Source organism: Helicoverpa zea, chromosome 11, assembly GCF_022581195.2.
Source record: "Helicoverpa zea isolate HzStark_Cry1AcR chromosome 11, ilHelZeax1.1, whole genome shotgun sequence".
NCBI classification, from domain to species: Eukaryota; Metazoa; Arthropoda; class Insecta; order Lepidoptera; family Noctuidae; genus Helicoverpa; species Helicoverpa zea.
In genome coordinates this window covers 12,004,892-12,029,914 of record NC_061462.1, presented here as the reverse complement: position 1 = coordinate 12,029,914, position 25,023 = coordinate 12,004,892, and the positions used below count along the sequence as shown (strand labels likewise).

At 35.9% G+C, this 25,023-nt stretch overlaps 2 protein-coding genes across 3 annotated transcripts in view; one reads left to right on the top strand and one right to left on the bottom strand.

The window, feature by feature from the left end:
- LOC124634412 (scavenger receptor class B member 1-like) overlaps positions 1 to 5,298 on the top strand; it is a 42,583-nt gene extending 37,285 nt beyond the window's left edge. The window contains exons 7-13 of one of the 2 annotated variants that reach the window (XR_006984867.1): positions 428 to 552; positions 940 to 1,101; positions 2,034 to 2,140; positions 2,469 to 2,587; positions 2,831 to 2,956; positions 3,206 to 4,563; positions 4,943 to 5,298. Coding sequence is in view for 1 of the 2 variants with exons in the window: in XM_047169986.1 (XP_047025942.1) it covers positions 428 to 552; positions 940 to 1,101; positions 2,034 to 2,140; positions 2,469 to 2,587; positions 2,831 to 2,956; positions 3,206 to 3,571 (1,005 nt within the window). In the remaining variant the exon portion in view is untranslated. Of the gene's footprint in view, positions 1 to 427; positions 553 to 939; positions 1,102 to 2,033; positions 2,141 to 2,468; positions 2,588 to 2,830; positions 2,957 to 3,205; positions 4,564 to 4,942 lie in introns of those variants that run through there. The other variant, XM_047169986.1, reaches the window with a different exon arrangement.
- Positions 5,299 to 6,859: 1,561 nt separating this feature from the next.
- The window catches only part of LOC124634413 (transmembrane protease serine 12-like), a 32,524-nt gene continuing 14,360 nt past the window's right edge, over positions 6,860 to 25,023 (bottom strand). Inside the window, exons 2-6 of the mRNA XM_047169987.1 lie at positions 13,426 to 13,535; positions 12,430 to 12,536; positions 11,785 to 11,924; positions 10,718 to 11,436; positions 6,860 to 7,683 (exon numbers count right to left, since the gene is read on the bottom strand). Of these exons, the coding sequence (XP_047025943.1) occupies positions 7,522 to 7,683; positions 10,718 to 11,436; positions 11,785 to 11,924; positions 12,430 to 12,536; positions 13,426 to 13,535 (1,238 nt within the window). The 3' untranslated portion in view covers positions 6,860 to 7,521. The remainder of the gene's footprint in view (positions 7,684 to 10,717; positions 11,437 to 11,784; positions 11,925 to 12,429; positions 12,537 to 13,425; positions 13,536 to 25,023) is intronic.

Below are 25,023 nucleotides of genomic sequence, written 5' to 3'. Positions count from 1 at the left end.
TTTTGTCGCCATGACATTGACGTAGAACGGATTATTATCCTAAATGTATTGTGAATCAAAAACAGCCATAAGTGACCATAAGGTATCATTACTTATTTTTTCCTACCAAGTCATTATAGTTCGGCCATTCAGAGAATGCGTTCCTGACACGTCGCGATTGAACTGACGACGTAATAACATTCATTGATTATTGATATAATAATGTTGTTTTAATGCTCCTCAATTGTTAAAACGGTAAACAACCAGCAAAAATATTTTTATCGTAACTGCAACGCCATTGCAAAGTTACGTCGTCAGTTCAATCGCGACGTGTCAGGAACGCATTCTCTGAATGGCCGAACTATAGCTGTTGTTATTTTGAGATAATGCCTACATTAGCTGAAAAATCGCACAAACAAAAGTTGACGGTGTTTTATTTTTCTTGCAGTTTTATGCACAAAAACTGGAGTGGTCTGAAGTGGAACTTGGTAACGTCAGTCGGAGGTACTCCTTGAATGCTTGGGATAACAGCAGTGGGCTGCTGGAGCAGGGATTCACGGACTTGGATTCTAGGTAAGCAGAAATACTGTAAGACGATGAAAGTGTAATTAATGCAATAGTAGCTCTATCTGTCTGTTTGATTTTAATGCCAATCTATGTATTAATGCAATTTAAAGAAAGGTACACAAATGTATGTATGAGCTTGAGAACGGACATAATGTAGGCTGTGTGGGGAAGGGGTTCTTTCGGGTTGCGAGAGCTCGAGTATTTATAGAAAAAAATATTTATATTTTAGACAGAATTTCCTTTCATGATAAATTAATTGTCACCTTCTCTTATTTGTTTTATCAATGCTACGTCGATCTACATTCTTTCTCGAATATCTGTATTGTTTCATATCCCTTTCTTTTAAGCCTCCAAGTTTTCTACATGTTATTCACAGATTTTCTTTTGTTTCAGTACACCCTGCAACAGGATCCAAGGTTCATACGAAGGTCTGATGCTGCCATCCAACTATGCCAAGGGTCGGAACATCACCATCTTCAGAAAACAGGCTTGCAGAAACTATCCCTTCAGCTTTGTTAGTGAACACGAGAGTGAATTGGGACTTGATTCTTATTTGTAAGTATTTTTCAAAGTGAAAACTTAAAAATAAGTTATGAAGTAAAACTTATAAAGGGTAACCAAATCGAAAAATGGGAACCTATCACTAAGACCTCTCCGTCCATCAGTCACTGGATTGCCTTTTATGAAATATGGCAATTAGGCAATATAATTTTTTGCAGATGATTTGCTACTGTTACCGCCTTAGCGATACTTAAATATTGAAAACTATCCCTACTAATATTATAAATGCAAAAGTAACTCCGTCTGTCTGTCTGTTACGCTTTCACATCTAAACCACTGAACTGATTTTAATAAAATCTGGTACAGAGATAGAGTTTACCTTGAGAAAGAACATAGGATAGTTTTTATCCCGGACTTTTGGAGAAATCTCTTGGAAACGCGATATAACCGAGCTCTACGCGAGCGAAGCTGCGGGCGGAAGCTAGTAACATAATAAGTGATTTAGAACCCAACAATCGAGATTTATTGTTTATTTTATAAATACATAAATACGGAACACATCGTGCGCGAGTTACACTTGTCGGGATTTTATATGTTTTAAACAGTATTTTTATCATTTTCTCTTACGTTAAGCTTTATTAAATACTTACATTCGATTTTCCATAATCATTAAACTCTATTTAATAGCTGATTGTTTGTCTAAGCATCACGCAAATACTATTGTATGAATTTTATGACCAATGTTATTTAATATTTTCTTAAGTATTACAAAGAATACGCGGAGCATAATAGTTTTATTATATTTGCGGACATTTATTGCATACTTTATCTATTTTATGAAGTTTTATAAGAAGCTCTTATTAGTTATTACCTTTTTATTCTAAAAGGCAAAGTTTTTAATCTATGTACAGATAATTATGAGCTTTGACTTTGACCTTAACTTTGACTGCGATTCTAAATACTTACAAATTCTGATTTACCCTCAGGTACACGATGGACAATACAGCTTTCAGTAACGACTCTCCGTTTGCCTGCAACTGCTCCGGCGAGTGTCCCCCTGAAGGATTCGTTGATGTCAGCAACTGTTACTATGGTTAGTATTCAAGCGTCTTTTATATTTAAGTGCAATTTATAATGCCCTGTATTAAATAATGTTTTAGATTTTATAAAATCTTGAACTTCAACGAACATAGGATCATCTATAAGGTAAAAGTTAGAACAAAAACGAAAGGCAGCATTAATGTATTTGTTGGCAAAGTATAAGTTTGAGCTATAAACTATTGGGCAATACCCAATTTAAAATTATTTCAGAGGGCTCGTAACTTTTCCCAAAAAATCCTCTTAAGAATTCGTTGAACAAGAATGTAAATAAAAATCTTCATCTCTGCTGCTCTAAACTAAATTATAATTTTTGATTCCAGGTTTCCCTATTTATCTGTCAAAGCCACACATGATGGACACGGATCCAGTCCAGCAGGCATACTATGAGGGTATGAAGCCAGATCGCAAGAAGCATACCTCACATTTTGAGTTGGAACCTGTAAGTAGCACTTCAATGAAATCATCGATATAGAATTTGATACTGAATCAATTTCATTACACAAATGCCTTGGAATCCTTTGGACATATAAGGCGTACTATATAGTACAGTAAACTGCACATTAGTGGTAACTGTCATGCGCCTTAACTTAATAGTAATAAGTACGATTTTCCTATAAAGTGTTACCACTAACCGTTAAAAGTTGACTGTACATAAAAGTAATTTTCTTTTTGTTATTTTCAGGTACTTGGAGCGCCTCTAAGCTTTTCGATAAAGATTCAAATCAATCTTGCCGTAAGAGTGTCTCAAGGAAATCCCATCACGGCTCCAGTTAAGGACAAGGTCTTGCCTCTCATGTGGTTTTCATTGGTAAGTTTCCTATATTTTATTATTGGGTACTTTTACTCTTTGGATATCATGAAAATCATATGCAGAGGATTCAAAAAACGAATATTCCATTTGGCAAAAAAAAATAATTCAATAACATCAGTTGCAAATTTTGAACTCCTCTTGTATGTTCCTCCTGTGACATAATGTTATAAAAAAATATTCATTATGTGTAATATTCAGTATGTTATAAGTATAAGAAAGGTACTGATAAATTATTTTCTATTCCAGTACTGCAAAGAACCACCACCAGACGTAGTAACCCTACTCCGACTCCGTCTCGTCATCGGTCCCCCATTAGTCATCACTTTGGAGGTCATTCTATTCCTCATAGGCCTCGTGCTGGGAGTCCAGGGGGCCCACAGGATCTGGAAACCTAAGTACAAGATCATACCTCCCAAGGAGATCCCCATTCCTATCATAAGGAGGAAGAGTTCTGAAAGGAGAAGGAGTAGTGTGATTCTAAATATGGCTGATAATGTTGGGTTTACATGTAAGGATGATGAAGATTTGGCTAAGGAAGCAGTTTCGCTCCTAGCTATCAATGAGGACGATAATGAATTTGTAGATCTACTGGTCAGTTCTGACAACGAATGAGGAGATTAGTATAGATAGAAATATTTGCTCAATTTTTATACATTCCAAGTGTGACTTTAGCAGTTTCCTTAGCCTTTATTCTGAAGGTACGAAAAGTTTTGAACTTGAGTTCCATTCCGAAGTCTTTTAGGATATCTTAGAATAATAATTTATATGTATTTAATCGCATTTTAGTGCAACCTGTTTTTTTATACTGGCTCAAATTTTAGGTATAATAGATGAAGCAGGTTACTGACGGTTAAATAATAATGATTTTTTCCTATATTTCCACCTATATTAACACGAGTTATTGTGCGAAATGCCTACATTTTGCTAGCGGGTAAGTTAGTAAATGTTACGGGTACAAGCTATGTATGTCTGAGCGTTGTCGGTATTAATGGCTATGTGACGAATGGTTTTTGACAACGACCGGGCAATGTGAGTTTATTTATGTTTTGCCATTATTGTTTTAAGTAGTTTAAATTCCGCTGGCGGCTTAGCTGGTAGGGTACGTCCTAGGTGGGCCACTGGCGAACACAAAGCGATCTGACGGATCTGCGCTGCGCAGTGTCACGTTGGTTACTTCAAAGGAAATCGCGCTGTTTCGATTCTCGTTCGCATCCAGATAGCTCATGTAGGACGCACCCTAACGGTAGATATTAAATAAATTGCTCAATATTAATTAGTAGAAGTTAGAAAGGTGTAAGGTTATCATATTCAGACGTGTGGAATGTCTGTTTTTGCCTCAATTAATGTTATTTTATTCCTTGTTTTGCCTATTGAGCTGAAATCATAGGTATGTAGACTGTCTAGTGACGTGTTTTTATATTTTGACGGACCACTCTCGAACTAGGGTTTATCGAACGCTTATCGTTTTTCTATGAAATCTTGTATAACGAGTGTTATAAAATTCTAGCTTCCTGCGGTTTCATCCGCTCCCCTGGGGAACCTCTTCCAGCACGAGGATAAAAGAACCGATTTCCATTTCCTAAATCGTAAGTTACCTCCCCAATAATTTGCCTCTAACTAACCAATAACTGCCTCGTTGGTCTAGTTGTCGCAAGTGTGGCTGCTGAGCACGAGGTCTCGGGTTCGATTCCCGAGTCGGGCCGAAATCGCTTTGTGGGTTTTAGAAGACTCACAAAGCAGCCCGAAGCCTGGAAGTTGGTGATTGATTCACCCGTGCATCGGAGAGCACGTAAATGTCGGTCCTGCGCCTGATCTCTTTCCGGTCGTGTCGGATTGCCGTCCCATCGGGCTATGAGAGTGAAGGAATAGGGAGTGCACCTGTGTCTGCGCAAATGCTTGTGCACTATAATATGTCCTGCGCAGTTGGCTAATCTCCTTACATGAGAACAGCCGCCGTAGCCGATAATCGGCTAGGAGGACATCAATTTTCAGCATAATCGGTTTAGTCGTTCTGGGGCTGTAAATAGTGCAACCAATATGACTTTTTATAATGATATCTCTATAAACATGACATTGAAGATTATATGATGTATGAGAACAAATGTTGCAGAAAACCAGTCTTCATGATCCCAGTATTAAACTTTCATTAATCAGCCTTTTAATTCATGACAATGTATGCTATAAAACAATTAGTGGGATCAGTGTAGTTATTTTTAGCAATTGTGATATTAATTTTAGTTTTAGTTTTAAGTCAATTGTAAATAAACTGTAAATATTTAATTTAATAGACTGATGGTGAAATGTTTTTTTGATAATTAAATAAAGTATTTTTCAAGAAATTGTAATTTTTATTTTATTTATAATAGCCTACACAATTCATATTTACATTATAATAATTTAAATTAAAAATTATTCATAAATATTGTACAATAACTGGTATTGCAGTAATTATGCATATTACAAGGGTAATATCAATACTGCTATTAAAACTATTTAAATAAATTACAGACCAATTTACATCACCTTTCACTGAATTCACTAACTATAACGATAACCAAACGATAACCAGCCGTATACTTGCCGCCCATTGGTCACATCAGCGATTTGACAACTGAAAATGGTTCGGTTATCGTTATAGTTAAATGGTAGAGGCCACCATGAATATACTTATTCTGTGAACTGAAAACAAATGACAGAGACAGAATCTGTTTTAGTGTTTTTAGGTGAAATCACTGAAAGTGATAGATGATGTAAACTAAAACTAAAAACTTCAACTAAAGTAAAATTTTGAAACACAACAGATTAAGTGCTACACCTGCATAATATACACTCAAATAAATAATTATTATGATAGTAAAATTTTGTATAAAAACTTTTATACTTATAAAATCACAGTTCTTTTGAGTGGTAATGGAATGAAATACTTATTTGTATCACTTAATATACTTATTAGTAACGTTATAAATTAAACAATTATTTCAGTACCTACGACAAAAAAAAATCCAGTTTAATTATTCCACTTTTGATTAAAATATTACTTTTAAAAAAAATGAGGTTTACACACATTTATTATTTTACACACGTTCCACGTAAGTAAATTTATTGGTCTGATAATTTAATGGAAATTATATTTAATTATGTACGAATCAGATATATTTTATGATCTTATACGAAACGGATAGTGTTATTTACATCAAGTCCAAATTCTTTGAACTATGCATTTCGCATCCTAGCAATTTACTAGGGCAACTATGAACATAACAAAATACATTTATAAATAAAATATACTTTAAAACCTATTGCAGTACTACTGACACTATTTTATATAAATAGGTATTATGAGTGTTATTTGTCATTATAATCGGTAACTACTAACAAAATACTGTAATTTAAATCACTTACAATTTATCATACATTGTATAATTTTAATTAAATATATATATAAAATAAATAAATGGAGACTAGAAGGTATATTTACAAATTGGTAATCATAATAAATTATTAATGGATACAAGTTGATTAATATAATGTAATAATGATAATTATTATGTCTCGCCATTTAATGAATAATAACAACTATTACAAAGTTGTGTGTACATTGTAGCATGACCTTCTTATCCATAAAGCTATGTACACACATACTTTTACAGGTAAAACTTTTTACTCGTCACAAATCGTCGTCGTAATTTCAAGACAATTATATATTTTTATCTTATTTTTATGAAAATATTTAAATACTTCACATTTGTAAATTAATCACCTATGCCTATTTTATCAAAAGGTTATGTCGTTTTTTTTTATTTTTCGGTGGTCGTTGTTTTTATTTGTTTCAGGCATTTTAGCGTCACAGTTACAGTCACAGTCTGTATTTGTCGCATTATTATAATTTAAAACAATTTATTATAAAACAATAAAACATTTTATTTGCCATGTTACTGCTCTATCTACATACATTCCCATCATCTCCAAACGATTATTCTTCCCTTTATGTATACAACTTAACAAATTACATAGTGATAAGTTCATAGGAAATTCTGATTACAACAGCAACATTAGCTAAATTCCTTCTGCGATAATCTAATGACATGTCATATACATCAATTAGCTCTCGCGTCTGAGAATAGCGCATATAATCACAAACAGAAATCAATCTTTTGTAACAGTCTTTACGGCATAGATTGGTTGGGTATTTCAGAGAAAAGATTTTGTCCTTCTTCTTTTTATCTCCTTATTTTACATATCCTTGTAGCTTTCTGTCACCAGAAAACATGGTTAGCGCTAAAATTGTTGGTGACTTTCTGCCCTATTATTAGCTACTATTCAGCACTGACATATATAAACGAACAACTGTCCAACACTCTTCACAAATTGTCCCCCAACTCAAGAGCACACTGTACTAGCTCGCATACACATGAGCATAGATCCAGGACACGTAATGCGCCACGTTTGTGTAGACGTCAGGGACGCCGCGCCGCGCGCAGCCGGACCCGAACGAGGTCAGGCCTCGCAGCTCCCAGCGACCCCCTGAATGACACTGGAGAGGACCCCGACTGTCACATACACTAGCTAGCATACACATGAGCATAGATCCAGGACACGTAATGCGCCACGTTTGTGTAGACATCAGGCACGCCGCGCCGCGCGCAGCCGGACCCGAACGAGGTCAGGCCTCGCAGCTCCCAGCGACCCCCTGACCGGCACTGGAGTGGACCCCCACTGTCACCCTGGAAGAGAGGAAATTAAAGGGTTATGAATGTAGGTCTATCATGTCATGTCATCCTAAAAGTAAAGAGAAACTTATCATTTAATATTTATGTGGAAATATATAATGGTGGAAATATATGTATGTCTTCTTAAAAAAATTCATGTTGGAAAACCACATTCGAATCTTGTTTTTCAACAAAATATACGCCTTGGTACTTATTTACAGCACTCAAACCTTTCTTTTTTGTCAGGGTATAAAAATGGATGCACTTAAGATACATTTTCGGCAACTTAAAACGCATAAAAACTGTAAGTAGGCATGTATGTATGAAAATAGTAACACGGATGTTTTTGTTTTTGTAAATTGGAACCCAAAAAACAATCGAATTACGAAAGAACGCCAAATAAAGATATTGTTTGCTATCATTATAGTCCTAATCATATAAATAATTAACAGTTCTGACAATTATGGACAAAAACTAATGGGACGTTTATTAGAACTACGAGTAACTGCTAATTTAATATTTACATTGTGAATTATCATCCTTTGTCAAAAACAACACAACAGTCCTTAACTTTTGACGATTTTAGGATTGACGTTGATCACGATTGGTCAAACATTTTTTTTAACCATGTTGTGAAATTTTTTTTGAAAGCTTTTCCAGCTTTTTTTGTGAATCAATCGTCTTAACAGAAGTCTTAAATAACATCTACAAAACTGCTATTTTACTCAACTTTTGTCTTGTTGATGAAAATGAGCTTCAGCGGTCCGTCAGGATCAGCCTCAACTTTGACACGAACATTTGACATCAAAATCACATCTCGTATTGCGCTCACTACGCAATCAGTCACACCGTACCTATTATTGGCTGATATAATATTCTCCGATGAGTGAAAGTCAAGAATTTTGATTGGACTTTCCAATACGTTGGCGATGTCACGAAAATTAATAAGAACACTATTAAATTGTTACAAGATATCAACTCTTATCTGGTAGAACAATCGATTTGCTGACAGCTCGGTATGGTTGCCTAATCTTTTGAGGAACTAGTTTGAAAAGGTCGTAAGATCAGTGACTGGTGTTGGTATCAACAGAACTGTTTCGTTAAGCTTAGCTACTTTAGCTTCTCTTACCTCCCTCTTTAGGGAACTCCTCTTGTACATCAAGGTCTCTTTCATGGCATAGCAATAAACTCGGAGAGAGATCTTCTTAATTTCATGAGCTTAATGGGCTTAATGGCCTAGTGGGTAAAGGACCAACCTCTCAAGTATGAGGGCGCGGGTTCGATCCCAGGTCAGGCAAGTACCAATGCAACTTTTCTAAGTTTGTATGTACTTTCTAAGTATATCTTAGACACCATTGACTGTGTTTCGGATGGCACGTTAAACTGTAGGTCCCGGCTGTCATTGAACATCCTTGGCAGTCGTTACGGGTAGTCAGAAGCCAGTAAGTCTGACACCAGTCTGACCAAGGGATATCGGGGTGCCCGGGTAACTGGGTTGAGGAGGTCAGATAGGCAGTCGCTTCTTGTAAAGCACTGGTACTCAGCTGAATCCGGTTAGACTGGAAGCCGACCCCAACATGATTGGGAAAAAGGCTCGGAGGATGAATGGTTCGCATATTATAGGATGCTTTTTATAACACTAAAACTTTATCTACGTTTGGGGAGCATTCCAAATTAATTCTGTGGCTGATCCCTCCTCAAACATTAGGAGTCCTTCATATTATAAGGGAATAAGTGTGACTATTACTGTAGTAATAGTTTACCCATGCGAGAACAGGAGGTTCTTATCTCCTAAGACATAACTAACCTGTATTTCAACCGATTAATTAATTTTATTAGATAAGCCCGGACTCTCAGATCAATCTTGTAAGTTTTTTGTCTAGTCTGAGATCGGTTGTCACTTAAATCTCTAACACACGATCAGATATCAAAATAATATTAAACTGTTTAAATCTTATTACTGAAAGATACCTGACTAATAATGTTCAGCCTTACTTATAAACGTGAATTAAATATAAGTAATACTTAAGGGCTGTTTAAGCAAATTCTTACTTATAAACGTTGCTTAAGCATGTCTTAACTAACATTTAATCACTACTTAAGACTTTAAGTAGTGATTAGTTAAAATGTTGCTTAGAAGGTGATTAGAGATTTTATAAGTAAGGGGGAACATGTACAGATCTACGCTGTTACGAAATAATTTTATTTATGTTTTGGCTCTACTTTTGTAGGTACATAAAACACATTGGAACTTGATGGTGTAGAATCGGTATTTGAGTTCTTTTTTTTTAAAGCTACTGTTGTTATTTTAAATAAGTTGACGGTTTTTGCAAAAATCCGTCAATAAGGTGTAGAACCGCGGGCAAAAATTGCAAATATTTGCCACTCATGCATTTTTGATACTTTAATAATCAAAAACCAAACTATTCTATTACATTTAAAAGGTCAAGATAAAATCAAAATTCTTAATTAAGATTTCGATCTGGTATAATAATTGTATCAATTTAAATTCCTTGTACACAAACCCAGAATTCAGTCTTAAGGTCAGCTTGTTTATTTTTATTCGAGCTCAATTTACTCTCTCTAGTGAATGGAAAATTTAATTCTTCGTATATCTACAGGAAGGCGATGGAGTTTCCTTAAGTATTTTTATGTTGATTCTTTGAATCTTTGGGTGGTTATATTCCAGTTCGTCACAACATGACTTGTAATTATTGTAGAAGTAGTAGTTAAATGCAATTTCATAAGCCAATAAGGATGCAAAGATTTACATATTATTATGGACATTGTGTATTTTCAACAGATTGCATTATACGACTGGGCAACCTAAAGACTCTCCATTAGATGTACCGTCAGTTGCACAAAGCGTCATTAAAGTTAAAGCTTCTTTAAATCTATTGCTGACTCTTTCTTTGTCAACAATATAAAAAGTGACAGCAATAGATTTAATGAAGCTTAACTTTGATAGAGCTTTGTGCAACTGACAGATAGTTATTATTTTAGTAACAATCATTAAGTATTAGCAAATATTATAACAAAGTGAACTTACCACACAAGCTCCCGTACTTCCATCCGTGCTCCCCGCACACAAATGACCTTCATTCAAGGGCAGGGTCAGAGCATATCTATCTCTACACACGTTCAGTGGTAACACAGGCACTTCAGCTTCCAACAATACATCAGTTAGAGTCCCATTCGTCTGTTCTCTGCCCCAACCAGTAGTGTAACACTCATCTTTGAAATCCAATCGATTATTATCATCAATAAAAGGATCAATTTCTTCACCGAACATAAGCTTTTTATCACTCCTATTTATATTCACTTTGTAATCATCTTTTAGAAGACTGTTCCTAATTAGTTTCACTACACTGTCTAAAGTAGCACTGTCGTATATTAAATCACTGTGACCTCTCTCACTGTCAGATTTTCTTAATTCTTCACCACTTTTTCTGTCAACCTGTCTATTTGGCTCATTAGAGACTCTGACATTATATCTCATATTCTTATGTTTCTTATTGATTATCCCTGAGAACATGTTCTTCGTTAAATTGTTCAGCTTTTCGAGATATTTAACGGCTGTATCTGGTTTTGGTTTGGGTGGCTTTGGTTTTCGTCGTGGTGGTTCCGTGTTCGATTCTGGTCGGAGGTAGAATGATGAGCCCTTGTCTGCCTCGAAGGCGTCGACTGGTGGCTCGAAGGGAGGGAGGCAGATTGTGCGGATTCTACTGCCAGTGCTGACGTCTGCTGCTCTGGTTAACTTCATTAAGGCTGGAAAGGATTTAGAAAATATGATGAGTGATAAATAATTCAAGATAAAGAGCAAAATAGCATTCCTATATATTAGAGGTATATAAGTTATTTGAGAATTAAAGGCCTTCAAATGTGTACAGCTTTTGAATGATGCTAACACTATTTAACAGTCATGTAATTAATTTTTCAGTTAGCCTAGCGTTATTAATCAATTAATTCAATCCACTGCTCGGTAATGGCTGAGATGAAATGAAATTGATGAATAGCATTTCTCTGTTATTTTTACTTATTGAATTCGTTATAATTCTTGCCATTTTTTTTTTACTTTATCGATGAAGAAACAACTAGACTTTATGGAGTGCTCACCAATATCATGCTGGTAGTTATGGAACCGGTGATGCAGCACGATCTTCTCGATAGGCACGTAGGCGCCCTTCTGTTCGGCCCGGTCCCACTCGCCCAGCACGGCTGTCCAGAGAGCTGGCACTGGTAGGTTGAAGAGCTCACTGCAATGTTTGTTGGTGGATGTTACTTTTGAGAGGATTGGAGAACCACACTGTTCAAAGAAGTTCATTGTTGGGGCCTAATCTTAATATTATCATTTCTCTCTAGTGTTTTGTGTCTTTTTCATCAATTTTAACACGTTTCTCTTTCTATCCGACGTCATTATATCAAAGATAAGAAATAACTCCAAATATTCATAAATTATGCGTACTTATATCAAACCTTCTAATGTGATTAAAAATTTTGTAGATAGACTTCTAAAATATTCATTTTTCTGCCATCGACAGCCATTCCGAATCTTATGTCGATCTATTCTTCTGCTTACTGGAGATAGGAATTCAACATTGCTTTTATGGGGCTGTCACAATTCTATCTCTAGTAAGTCAAAACAACACATCCATAGAATATTGGGAACGGCCATTAATGGATACACAATGACCTTGATAGATAAGGGTAGAATGAAGAGCACTCGTCAATCAAGATCAAAGATAAATAAAACAGATATACTTATGAATGCAGTGAGCCGTGGTGAGCAGCCACATAGGATGCACCAGCACGCCGCCGCACCAGTGACCGATCAAACCGTAGTTTGGGTGCAGCAGTTGTAATGATACCTGGAATATAGCAGAATACATTATGAGCTATTGTTTATATAAATACTGGGAATAAAAGTTTAAATTTAGAATCGTCCGCCATCGCCTAGCCAAGAAGAAGTGGCAGAGCTTTTCTGACTGTTTATGGAATGGAGTATCATTATTTCATCAATATTTGGTATGAATTCACACCTTGGTTTACTGCCTTAAAGAAAATCATAGTCAAATCATTTATTTCATTTAGGCCTTTACAAGCACTTATGAATGTCAAAAATTATAAATAGGTTTGATTCTAGTTGAATCATCCTCCGAGCCTTTTCCCAAACTATGTTGGGGTCGGCTTCCAGTCTAACCGGATTCAGCTGAGTACCAGTGCTTTACAAGAAGCGACTGCCTATCTGACCTCCTCAACCCAGTTACCCGGGCAACCCGATACCCCTTGGTTAGACTGGTGTCAGACTTACTGGCTTCTGACTACCCGTAACGACTGCCAAGGATGTTCAATGACAGCCGGGACCTACAGTTTAACGTGCCATCCGAAACACAGTCATTGGTGTCTAAGATATACTTAGAAAGTACATACAAACTTAGAAAAGTTGCATTGGTACTTGCCTGACCTGGAATCGAACCCGCGCCCTCATACTCGAGAGGTTGGTTCTTTGCCCACTAGGCCACCACGACTTTTTTTTTTTTTGATTCTAGTTGAATATCATACCTTTAATTAATATCGATACGAGTTAATCTTCTTAGAAATTTACTTTTTTATTACTTGGTTAACTACTTTTAAAATGTGTAGGTATTCCTCTCTCAAAACCTATTGCACTAACAAGGTTCTATGTCTATGTCTACATACAGTAGTCAAGAATCCAACAAAACCTGGAAGAAAAATAAAATAACAGTCTTCCCAGACCTGCCAAGGCCAAGCTCCTCTCTTAGACTCCCGACCCTTGATGATGCGTAACTGTCCTGGAGTACGGTCTCGTGGCTGACGCGTGTGTCGCCGCAGTGGAACACCACATTCTGAGGAAGAACAGAGGACTATGAGTCTTATTGGTGAAGGGCTAGGTTAGATTTTTAAATAAGTGGTGAGGAAAATTTATTGCTCGTTAAATCTCATAATGGTTGAGGATGAGATGTACATGAACACATGAACCTGAAAAAGTTTTGATATGATTTCTGACCCTTCTTAGGTTCAGAGGCTTAAAAATGTAAGCTTACATAAGTACCTATAAATAAATAAAAGATCTACCGTTTTACCCTGAAAGCGTGTAAGTATTCATAACAAAAAGATTCTGATATTTAATTTAATTAAAAAGGTAATGACAGTTTTAGGAAAAATAATATTAATTTTATTACAATGATGACAGAAACAAAGTACCTACAAGACAACAATTAAAATGATATTTATTATTGTTTAATTACATTCATAAATAATAAAACTAAACATTAAACTAAAGTATTAAATTTTAAATAGTAATCGTAGTTTAGATTACAGTGTTATTGTTAACAATTATGAGAATTATATCGCGAGCAGTATGAGGAACAAATTGCTTGACACGCGATTGTTCACGGTCTGTTGATGAGCTAGGTCGCATACATAGCGATAAGCGGACGCGGCAGCGGAGAAAAATTGTTAACGAAACTCTTTTTAGACAAATGGTATACCACACTGCGCCAAGGACGGTTATTTTGTAAAATATAACGCGTGATCAAGATAAAGTTCATAAAATCCATTCTAATTTAATTGTCTATGTAAAACGGCTTATCTAATGAAATACAAAGAAAAAAAAAACATAGAAGAGAAAGAGCTTATAAATAAGACAATTTTAATAATCAGTAGCAGTTTTTTAAGGCAAAGGGTAAAAAAACGTGTCAATATTTCGATTATTTAAACTAAAAACAGTTTTTCACAAACTATAGTATAATTCAAAGATCTTTACGCACGGTAAAGTATACTACATTCATTTCTGTATCGCTATCCGCTTTCAACATAACTCAAGCCTTACATACCTTAATAAATTGAATTAACTTTTTTGCGGTACTTATGCTTGATATCTTGCCAAATCAAGTGGCGTGAGTATAAGTGTGAGTAATATGATAACAAGCGCTATTTAGCACTTTGTTTATTAGATCATAGGTTTGACTAGCTCTTCGACGCCTTGGAGTAAAATAAGGGAAAATGACGTCACTTTTCAGGAGGAAGATAAAGATGTGTTTTGTGTGCGACATTCTTCCTAGAAACGCAATAAAATATATTTGACCAAAAATGCATTTTCGAGGACAATTTTTTTATGATACATAGAACTTAAATTGAAACTTCAAACTCAAATAGTCGAAGATAAACATTTCATAGGGATTTATTTGTTAATTATGTTCAAAAGCTGATGTGCTTGTGTGTGAAAAATGTGATTAATCACAAAAGTGGGTTTTAGGAAAATATCGATTGATTTCGGAAACTTTATTCAGCAACTTATCCAATACAGTACTTAGCATATTCTACTCAAAATTTTAAGTTCTATTCCATTTTAATTTCCTTACTACGGAAGGACAGTGCAACACGGAACAATCTATCACATACTCACTAGCGATTACCCAACTGCGCAGTAAAAAGGTGTAATGTCGTTACACATACATATTGATGAGTTCACAGTTAGTTATTATACTTGCTATTTACGTGTGAGCACGTAATGTGTGCGGTAGTTGCGACTATTTTGTCGCATTGTCGCGAGTTTAGACTTTACATAAGGTACTTGGGTTAGGTTGCATAAGCGTCGGTTTTTTTTGAAGGTTTGATAAGCAATTTGAAAAAACTTTTTTATTTTCTTTATAGCTAGGTATGATAATATCAGTTTGTACCGTAGCTATTAAACTCTTTATTGATAATTCTGTTTTTGTTTAATATAAGGTTCAAACAATATTGAACAAGGCTTGGTATGCGTGAAAATGTAGGTACAAAGATGAGAACATAGGACTTCGCTTGGGTAATTTTATTAATAGACGGTAATCTTAGGAGACTTCAAAATTGTAATTGTGCCAAAATTAAGTTTTCCACGAAAGTGCACACCTTATACCTACGCTTAAGTTTGCGAATAACAGTTTTAGTAAATTGACTAAACAATAAAACTAGCATTCTAAGAACCCTTCTTTAATTAAGTCAATTCGACACACAACATTTTAACGGTATGTTTTAACCACAATTACTACAAATGAAAAGGTTTTAACTATCCAATCACTTTCTAGAGCGTTTATTTTTTTTCATAAATTATTTTCAACTCAATTAAATCTTTTGAAGAACTATCCTTATTTTTGGTTCAGTATGAACGTTTAAAAAATTATGTTATCTGCCTGGCCTTTTCCCGACTAGACTAAGGATATCTCTGCGAAATATGTACTATCTTGCTGTGCCCATCAGGGTCCATAATTCTGACAACCATTTTGTATTTTCCATCTTATGTAGGTGCATTATTTACATACGATTATCACATAAGCAGTCGGTCCATCTTAAACACTTAAACTCAGCTGCATCAGATTAGGCTGGAAGACGCTCCCAACATAGTTGGAAAAAGGCTGATGATTTGAAAGCGCTATTAGCCAACTTCGGAAAAAAGGTCTTTCACAATAACTGTAAGTAGCAGGTATATTATAATTTTACTTACACTTTCAAAATATTTGAAGTATTCTGTTCTCAATTAAGTAAAGTTAATACCGACAGAGTTCTATATGTTCTATAACTGCCTCGTTGGTCTAGCTGTCGCAAGTGCGGCTGCTGAGCACGAGGTCTCGGGTTCGATTCCCGAGTCGGGCCGAAATCGCTTTGTGGGTTTTAGAAGACTTTCACAAAGCAGCCCGGAGCCTGGAAGCTGGTGATTGATACACCCGTGCATCGGAGAGCACGTAAATGTCGGTCCTGCGCCTGATCTCTCTCCGGTCGTGTCGGATTACCGTCCCATCGGACTATGAGAGTTAAGGAATAGTGAGTGCACTTGTGTCTGCGCAAATGCTCGTGCATTATAATATGTCCTGCGTAGTTGGCTAATCTCCTTACATGAGAACAGCCGCCGTAGCCGATAATCGGCTAGGAGGACATCATATGGTAATGCTTTGTCATTGTACAAACAAGTTTTGAAAGTAAAACTATGACAGTTGCTAATATATTAGTTCGGTTTTGTTTGTTTAACTCTAGACTGGAAATTAATTTTGCAGTGTGGGCGGGTTGAAACAACCGGAAATAATGTGAACGTTATGCAATCTAAATAGTAGGAACGGACAAAATACCTACTTAAAAACCTCTCATACTGCAGTCTAAACTGTTGGTCGATAGCTGACCCCATGGTTGGCTGACAATTTATTCTGAAGGTAAGTAAATGTGAATTCAATCAAACTTTTTTGACGATCTCATAGCCGGATCCAATCGTTGTAATGTGCTCACTACCATTCATCTTCATACTAGATTATTATTATGGACCCGATCCGATCAGACTATCCGCCGATTCGTAAACTCTATTGTTATTTTTAACAGAAGATACCAAACCGTGAGATGTCTTTAAAAAGCTTACTCTTTTTCCAAATTTTTAGATTGAAGGTAGTGCCGAAACACCTCTCGCTGGCGTTAGACAGTTACATTTAAACTATCGATTTACCCATCATGATGCAACATCTCAACAAAATAATGAGAGTATCATCTTCCCACGTTGCTAGTGACATATGATACATATATTACGCACAATTGCACATGGAGCGACAGTGATGCAGTCAGCGACCCCATCAGCATCCCATCAGTGTAATGATAGCACTTTCACTGACAACCAATCTCCGGATTAAAGATAACTTATCGATGCTTCCGATAACAAAGGTCGTAAACACCAAAATAGCACTTTTGGTAATCAACGAAAAACAAAAAATAATTTCGTTTTTGGCTTACATCTTTTTAATTTTAAAAGTTATAAAATTGTGTTCTATACAAGAAATACGTAAAATACGATGGTGTTTCATAATATATTATTGCTATTTATGTCAAAGCTTTATTTTAAAAGTTAGCTTGGACATACACCCCAGAAAATTCAAGAAGTTGGTATTTACGACCACTAACAAATCAATGGAGAACAATTTGTCTAACGGAAGTTAGAAGTATGCACCAGTTTTTAAATACAATAGTTCTGGGTTTGGTTTTAAAAACCATATACTGAAATAAAAATGAGTGTAAACGCCACGACCTGATGCGATGGTATGTAACAAACTTGGAAATATCTGAAGCACAATTACTTGAAATCCAGTGAGTAGCGCCATTTATTTTTCAGAAAAATTAAACATTTGAATTTCTTAACGGGGTTTAATTGCAACCTATTTATACTTTTTGTGATACGACCCCTTTTTAACCGACTTCCCAAAAAGGAGGAGGTTATCAATTCGGCCGGTGTTTTTTTTTCTATGTATGTACATCGATTACGCCGAGGTTTATAGACCGATTTACGTGATTCTTTTTTTGTTCGACTCGATATAGCTGCTAGTTGGTCTCATAGTCATCAGGTCAGGATCTGATGATGGAAACCCTGAAAAATCGAGGGCAACCTTCGAAAGTTGTAGGCATACATAGAGTCAAAACTTGACACTCAGGTGTATACCTGAAAGTACTATTCAACAGTGAAGATTTGAAGCTGACCTGATGATGGAGACCAGAGAAGGTCGAGGGAACTCGACAACTGAATATGTAAACTACCTCGTGTTTGGGCTTATATTATTTGTATTGACAAGATCTTTGTAACAGTGAAGGTTTGCAGCTGACCTGATGATGAAGACCATCAGAGAAGGTCGAGGGAACTCGACAACTGAATATGTAAAATACCTCGTATTTGAGCTTAAATTATTTGTATTGATGAGAACTTTCTACTTATGCGGATAATGACAGCTATTCGTATCACTGAAAAGCTGTAAATAAAAAACGTTTTTACAAAAAAAATTAACCGACTTCCAAAAACACTAAAAAGCCAGAAAAAAAATAATTTTAGGTGCATCTGCCTAGAAGTCGGTGGCAAAATTAACTTAGGAACATCCATTAGACACCGACTTCTAGGCAGATGCACCTAAAATTAGTTTTTTTGGCTTTTTAGTGTTTTTGGAAGTCGGTAAAATTTTTTTGTAAAAAAGTTTTTTTTTAGTATGAAAATTAGGAGACAACCTACATAGTTCAATTTTCAAACCAATTCTCCAAGACTAAGTGACATTACGACAATTGTTTCTCAGCAGAGCTTACGTTTTAAAAATGATTGTAGGGTGTATTTACAATTAATTATGTCTTCATGTTTTTACGACCGACAGCTGCTTGTACGTTGTATTATACGACCTGCACGGTTATTCGGTTCTAAGCAATATGAGTTATACATACCCTCTTTAAAAAAAAAAAATGATTATACTAGTAAAAATTTTGGGTGTAAAAGTATTTTTTTAGAGAAATATTTTTTTCACATTTTTAGATCGACGCAGCGCCAAAAATTAAGTAGGGCTGCATTCTTAACTCATTTTCGCCAAAATGGCGTTTACGACATTTGTTGCCGGAAGCATCGTTATTGTAATATCTGACAGATGGTTTGTAGAAGGTATATGATATATCCTTACTTAGTGTTGTAAATGCGAAAGTAACTATGTATGTTGTTCTGGTTTTTACGCTGAAACTGCTAAATAGGTAGATAGAAATAGTTCTTGCACAGATAGTCTACAGGCTGAGAAAGGATATCATCTGCCTAGCCTTTTCAAAAGTTTGTTCGGGTCGGCTTCCAGTTTAAGAAAATGCAGCTGAGTACAAGTTTTTTGTTGAGCCTGAGATAGAATATGGTACTTTTAATCCAGATGCTGGAAGTATTACCATTTAAACCATTTAAACCATTTATTTGCTACACATACACTTTACATTTATAGGACAACAAACAGAAGATTACATTACCCTCAAGACTCAAGGAAACCGTATAGACTAGCCAGTACAAATATGGAACACTTTAGTTAGAACATTGAGAATATTATTAAGAGTAATAAATACCCATTCCATATACTACTAACTAGTTTACCTACCATAAAATAACTATGTTTTTGAAACTACATTTCAATTTAGTTATGTTTGATAATAACATTTTCAAAATCATATCAAAGTGAGCCTTCTAAAAATTTTCTCCTCTATCAAAGTTGCATAACACCCGGTTATTGTAAGAAATTGATTATCAAAGTACAAAGGGCCTTGGTGCTGTTATGTCATTTCGTAAAGGGTCCAATCATTGATGATTTGTGATGCAATGCAGAACAAATTGTTGTGGTGTTTGGCGCCTTACAGTTACGCAACTGTCGTACCTTTATTTACAGTATCGTGAGAATGTTAAGGGATTGGTTTTTGTAAAGTCATTTAATACTTATTTCTAGTAGAGATTGATGGGACTTATTGGTTTGGATTTTAAATATAGAGGATTTTTGATTGTGTATATATGAGAAGAAGTGTGGATTACTTTTGTAAATACTTTTTGAATAAGCACCAATACAATTTTATTATAATTCAGTGCTATGGTTAAGCAATTGCTTTCCAACCAATCCAAAAAGATTTTCAGGAGATTTTAGTGGACAACATTTTACAAATCCTGTAAATTCTTTAACATCATACCTAGGCAGCGAAAGTAAATTGTAATCTAGAGCTATTCTCTAATAAAAATAAAATCTTCCAGCAGCCATTTTTCGAAGAAGGAATACTTAACTAGTTAAAATCCGAGAGCATTGAGTAGTTCCCACAGGAGCAAATCCACTGACAGAAGCTGTAGGTAATTCTCTCTCTTATACCACAAAAAGATACCATTTCGGAAGATATATCGATACACAGTCGTGACTCAGCTAAACATAAGTGTTCTGAGCTAAACGAGTAGCGATAGTATCGCGTCATACTTAAAGATCTACGCTTAGATTTCTTCACTCTCGTCTAAATGGCTACTGCGCGCGCGCATTGATCGATCTTTGAAGTTACGATTTGTTGCTACCGTTAATTTGAGATCTTTGTGGCTCAAGGTGTAGAAGTTATTTTTCGTCAATTTGCTTCTGTTTATTTTCTATTATTTTTGAAGATCTTAAATTTTAATATACGTAATTTTACACTAGATTTTTGTCGAAGAACATGAAACTTGAAGAACCTAGCATCAACTTGATAAAAATTAGAGGTTCAAGGACCACCATGTTAAAGTGTAGCAGCCTGAAGCAACACACTCTTTAAGCCGATGTGTACTTCCTTCTCAACTGACAATAGAGTAAGGGTGTAATATTTAAGGACTTAGGTACTTGTAAGTTGTACCTACTTATGATTTTTAGTGATGATTTTTAAACACACACAAATAAAAATGTCAAGGACCAGACTCCAGAGTTATCTACTACTAACATGCGGTACCCTAAAACACAAACCTCTGAGACGTACAGACGGACGGACAGCAAATGAAATAAAACCGTCATCTCGTCATCTAACAAGATAATTAAAGTAGCGTTATCAAAAACATCAGAGCAATTAGCCGCACCGCCGCCGCTGCTATCTCTACCGATGACCCGGTTGATTCGAAGAATAACTTAATTGATATTTAGAAGAATATTTGGGTCATTACGACTGTTCTTAGAATATCCTAATTAAATAGAGAGTGATAGTTGGTTTGTAATTAAATAAAAATAATTGTTTCAATTTGACTACCGGTCTAGACTATAATTAAATGGCTAACTATATAACTAACTAGCAATTCAACCCGCATTTCGACCACTTCTCATACATCATTTGCCATTTAACTAATTGACATCCAATATTAGCTTCGATAATTCTGTACATTAAAGTAACGTTTACGTTAAATTAAAGTATGTATAAATACTAGTGTTCGTCCTACACATTGACATTGAGCATGAGCAACGATGCATTCTGCCCTTATTCCCATAAAAATATTTACCAATAAGCTTTATTCAAAAAAAGCGAAAGTCACAACACACAGGAATTTCTCAAAAAGAACTTGAAACCAAACATCTATTGTCGCGTCACTCCATACAATCCCGACCATTAATATCGTTCATTCACTCGTTAAATGCGTTTGCGCAGCCTCAATGCTTCTGAATACAAAACAAATTGTTTCTGCCACTGTGAGTTTAGGAAGTTCAGAAGGATAGATCATCAATCATGAAAGGTCACTGGATAATGACCACTTTCACCGGACAATGACGTAAATGGCCGGTTAAAATGCAAACACTAAAAAGGTATGCGAAATTAAGCGAAGTTTTTAAGTAGGTAGTGTTAAGGTAATGCCGACTGAGATAAGATTAAAATAAAAGTCAATGAAGAGACAGTTAATAATTCATTTAAAAAGAAAACCGACAATCACAGGACTACTTAGGTATAGGGTAAGCTAGTAGGCTAGGCTACTAGGTACCTCCACATTATTTGCAAGATTACTTAAGATATATGTTTAAAAGTAATAACTTATACCTAGTAGTAGACAGTAGATTTACTTAACACAAATTGTTCCAGTATAAAACACTTTTCATTGATTATATTATTAGAAAAAACCTAACAAAATGGTCTACTAATTGAAACAAATGAATTGATTTTCAACCACACCAACTCTAAACCACACACTTTCGTCACCAACCATTTTTAACAAAAGACACAACTAACAAATGACTGTCAAAATGACCACAGACAAAAGCTAAAACCTCAAACCATAAACATAACAGTCCCAGTCAAAAGAATAAAATTAAGCAGTTAAGTACTGCGGTGAAATCTAACAAAAAGAGAAATGGTTCAACATTAAAAAGTAACCAATGTTTTGTAAAAAAGTAATTATGGATTACGGGACGGTGGCGTAACAGTTACGTGATAACATTGAACCGGATGTTAACTTGCGGTTAAACTGTGAACTAACTTGATTATTATTTGATTGAGTTAAAGAATTGGTTAATCTATACATATAATAAATCTGTAAAAAAACTGTGTCTGTACATTGAATATATTAAAAAAATAATAATTGGGTGGGGTTTAGAAACAGTAATGGAGCACAAATCCAAAAAAAAAATTCTGTCTGTTTGTCTGTATGTCTGTATGTCTGTATGTCTGTTTGTTTGTACACGCTAATCTTCCGAACTACTGAACGGATTTCAATGATTTTTTCTTTGTTGTATCAGTATTAGGCCTGGTCAACATATAGGCTATAATTTATCTTCGAAACTTGAAGACCTGATGCAGAACTCCAACAGACCAATAAAACTATAAGAGATACAAATATGGTGCCGTGGCAAAAATTGTTTCATTTGATGAGCATTTTCAGCTGAGATTATAAATTTTAAGATCTGGAACACCTGATGTGGAACCCCAAGAGCCCAGCTTCTCTGTACCATATACAGGTATGCCGTTTTAGCAAAAGTTGTTCAATTTGATAAGCACTTTCTATTGACTTATACAAATTGAAGATCTAAAACACCTGATGTGGAACTCCAGGGGCCCAGCTAGACTATAGCATATAGAGGTATGACGTTTTAGCAAAAGTTGTTCAATCTGATAAGCACTCTCTGTTGACTTATAAAAATTGAAGATGTAAAACACCTAATGTGGAAACCCAGGAGCCCAGCTAGACTATAGCTTATAAAGATATGACGTTTTAGCAAAAGTGGTTCAATCTGATAAGCACTCTCTATTGACGTGTAAACATCGAAGATCTGGAACACCTGATGTGGAACTTCAAGAGCAATACTACACTTGAAATGTATAGAAATGAATGTTATGAAATAGGTATAGTGAATCAAAATAAGTAATTAGTCCGTCTTTTAGATAACCCTAAAATAATGGACACGCATTTTTCTTTTCTCTCTCTCACAAACAAATAATAACGAAGATACAACAACGCTTGAATTTCGTGTTAAGTCACTGCTTAGTACAAATTTTACATACCTAGACGTGGCGTCACGAGCCTCCACTCTCTAACTTTGTTGCGTTTTATCTTCATTATTATTTTGTATATCTCTTCCAGACCTCGGGACTACAGAGTTCCAAATTTTTGGGAGGCAAACGTGGGGTCGAAGCCAACACGCTGAAGCCCTTTTGAGACAACTTTAATGAAATGGTGACACAAAACCGACGATTATCCCTTTATACACTATAGAAATGAACCCAAGGACAATCCCCGGTGGACGTCGTTAAAAAAAAGACAATCCCCGGTTCTGTGCTAAACTATTGCTAACTATGGAGGAAAACTACTTGGGCTATTTTGATGGGATGTTAGTGGATGACAATGTATTAGGTACATGTAAAAACGGCAGGTGGAGACTCGCCACCTCACTTACTGTAACCAGTCACTGAATAGCAACAAGAGGGCAATAGGGACATGAGCGGCTGAAGGGTGAGGATACCTCGGCGGACTTTAAACGCGGATTACGCGCTCCCTGTGCTTACCATGAGGCACCTACCCTCCGAGCAGGGCCACTAATCCTGCTCTAGCGACTCCACTCTGTACGGCCAAGCCAAGCCAGAGGCGTGAGACCTACCCCCGTCATGGTTCACTCCGACCGGCCGGAGATGGGGGACAGTATACTCTCCCTGGAGAACTCAGTATATATAGCCCCGCGGGGTCGCTACTCCCCGTCATCAGCCTCAGATGTCTTGCGGTGCATATATCTCATTATTATTGTCGTTATTATCTCAAGAGCCTTTGTCCCAATTATGTTAGGGTCGACTTCCAGTCACGATGCAACTGAGTACCAGTGTTTTACAAGGAGCGACTGCCTATCTGACCTCCACAACCCGGTTACCCCTTGGTAAGACTTACTGGCTTCTGACTACCCATAACGACTGCCAAGAATGTTCAATGACAGTCGGAACCTACAGTTTAACATCCCCTCCAAATAACGGTCATTGGTATCCAAAATATACGTAGAAAGTACATACGAACTTAGAAAAGTTGCATTGGCAGGCACTTGCCAGACCTGGAATCAAAGACGCACGCTCATACTTGAGAGATTGGTTCTCTACCCACTAAACCACCACGAATTCCACTAAGTCACCACGACTTTGTCATCTATTTAATGTTTTTTTACGAAATAATACCTACGTGTAATATTTTTGCCACACACAACTTAAATGCGGTCTAATTAGAATCACTACTTTTATCCCTATGGTCACGTCTATTGCGACTATTCAGATCTTTGATTTTGCTGACCCCATAGTCGCTGGCATAAGGGACAGGATCCGCGTACGAAGTCGCGGGCAGAAGCTAGTGGAACAATAAAAGTTAAGTCCAACTATTATGGTACAAGCTTCTACTCTGTATGTGTGATGCAGCCGTGGGCCCTTGCAGATGGATAGTAAAAATGTCAGCTGATGACGAACCTCACGAAAAAGTCTGAAACTGAATCAGGTCTTAAAGTTCGAAGTAAATAAGTAAAACTCACAAAGCACGCTAAGACAGGTAAGTTAATAGAACAGATGATCTAAATATTGAAATCAAGAAGATGACATCAGTGTAAATAA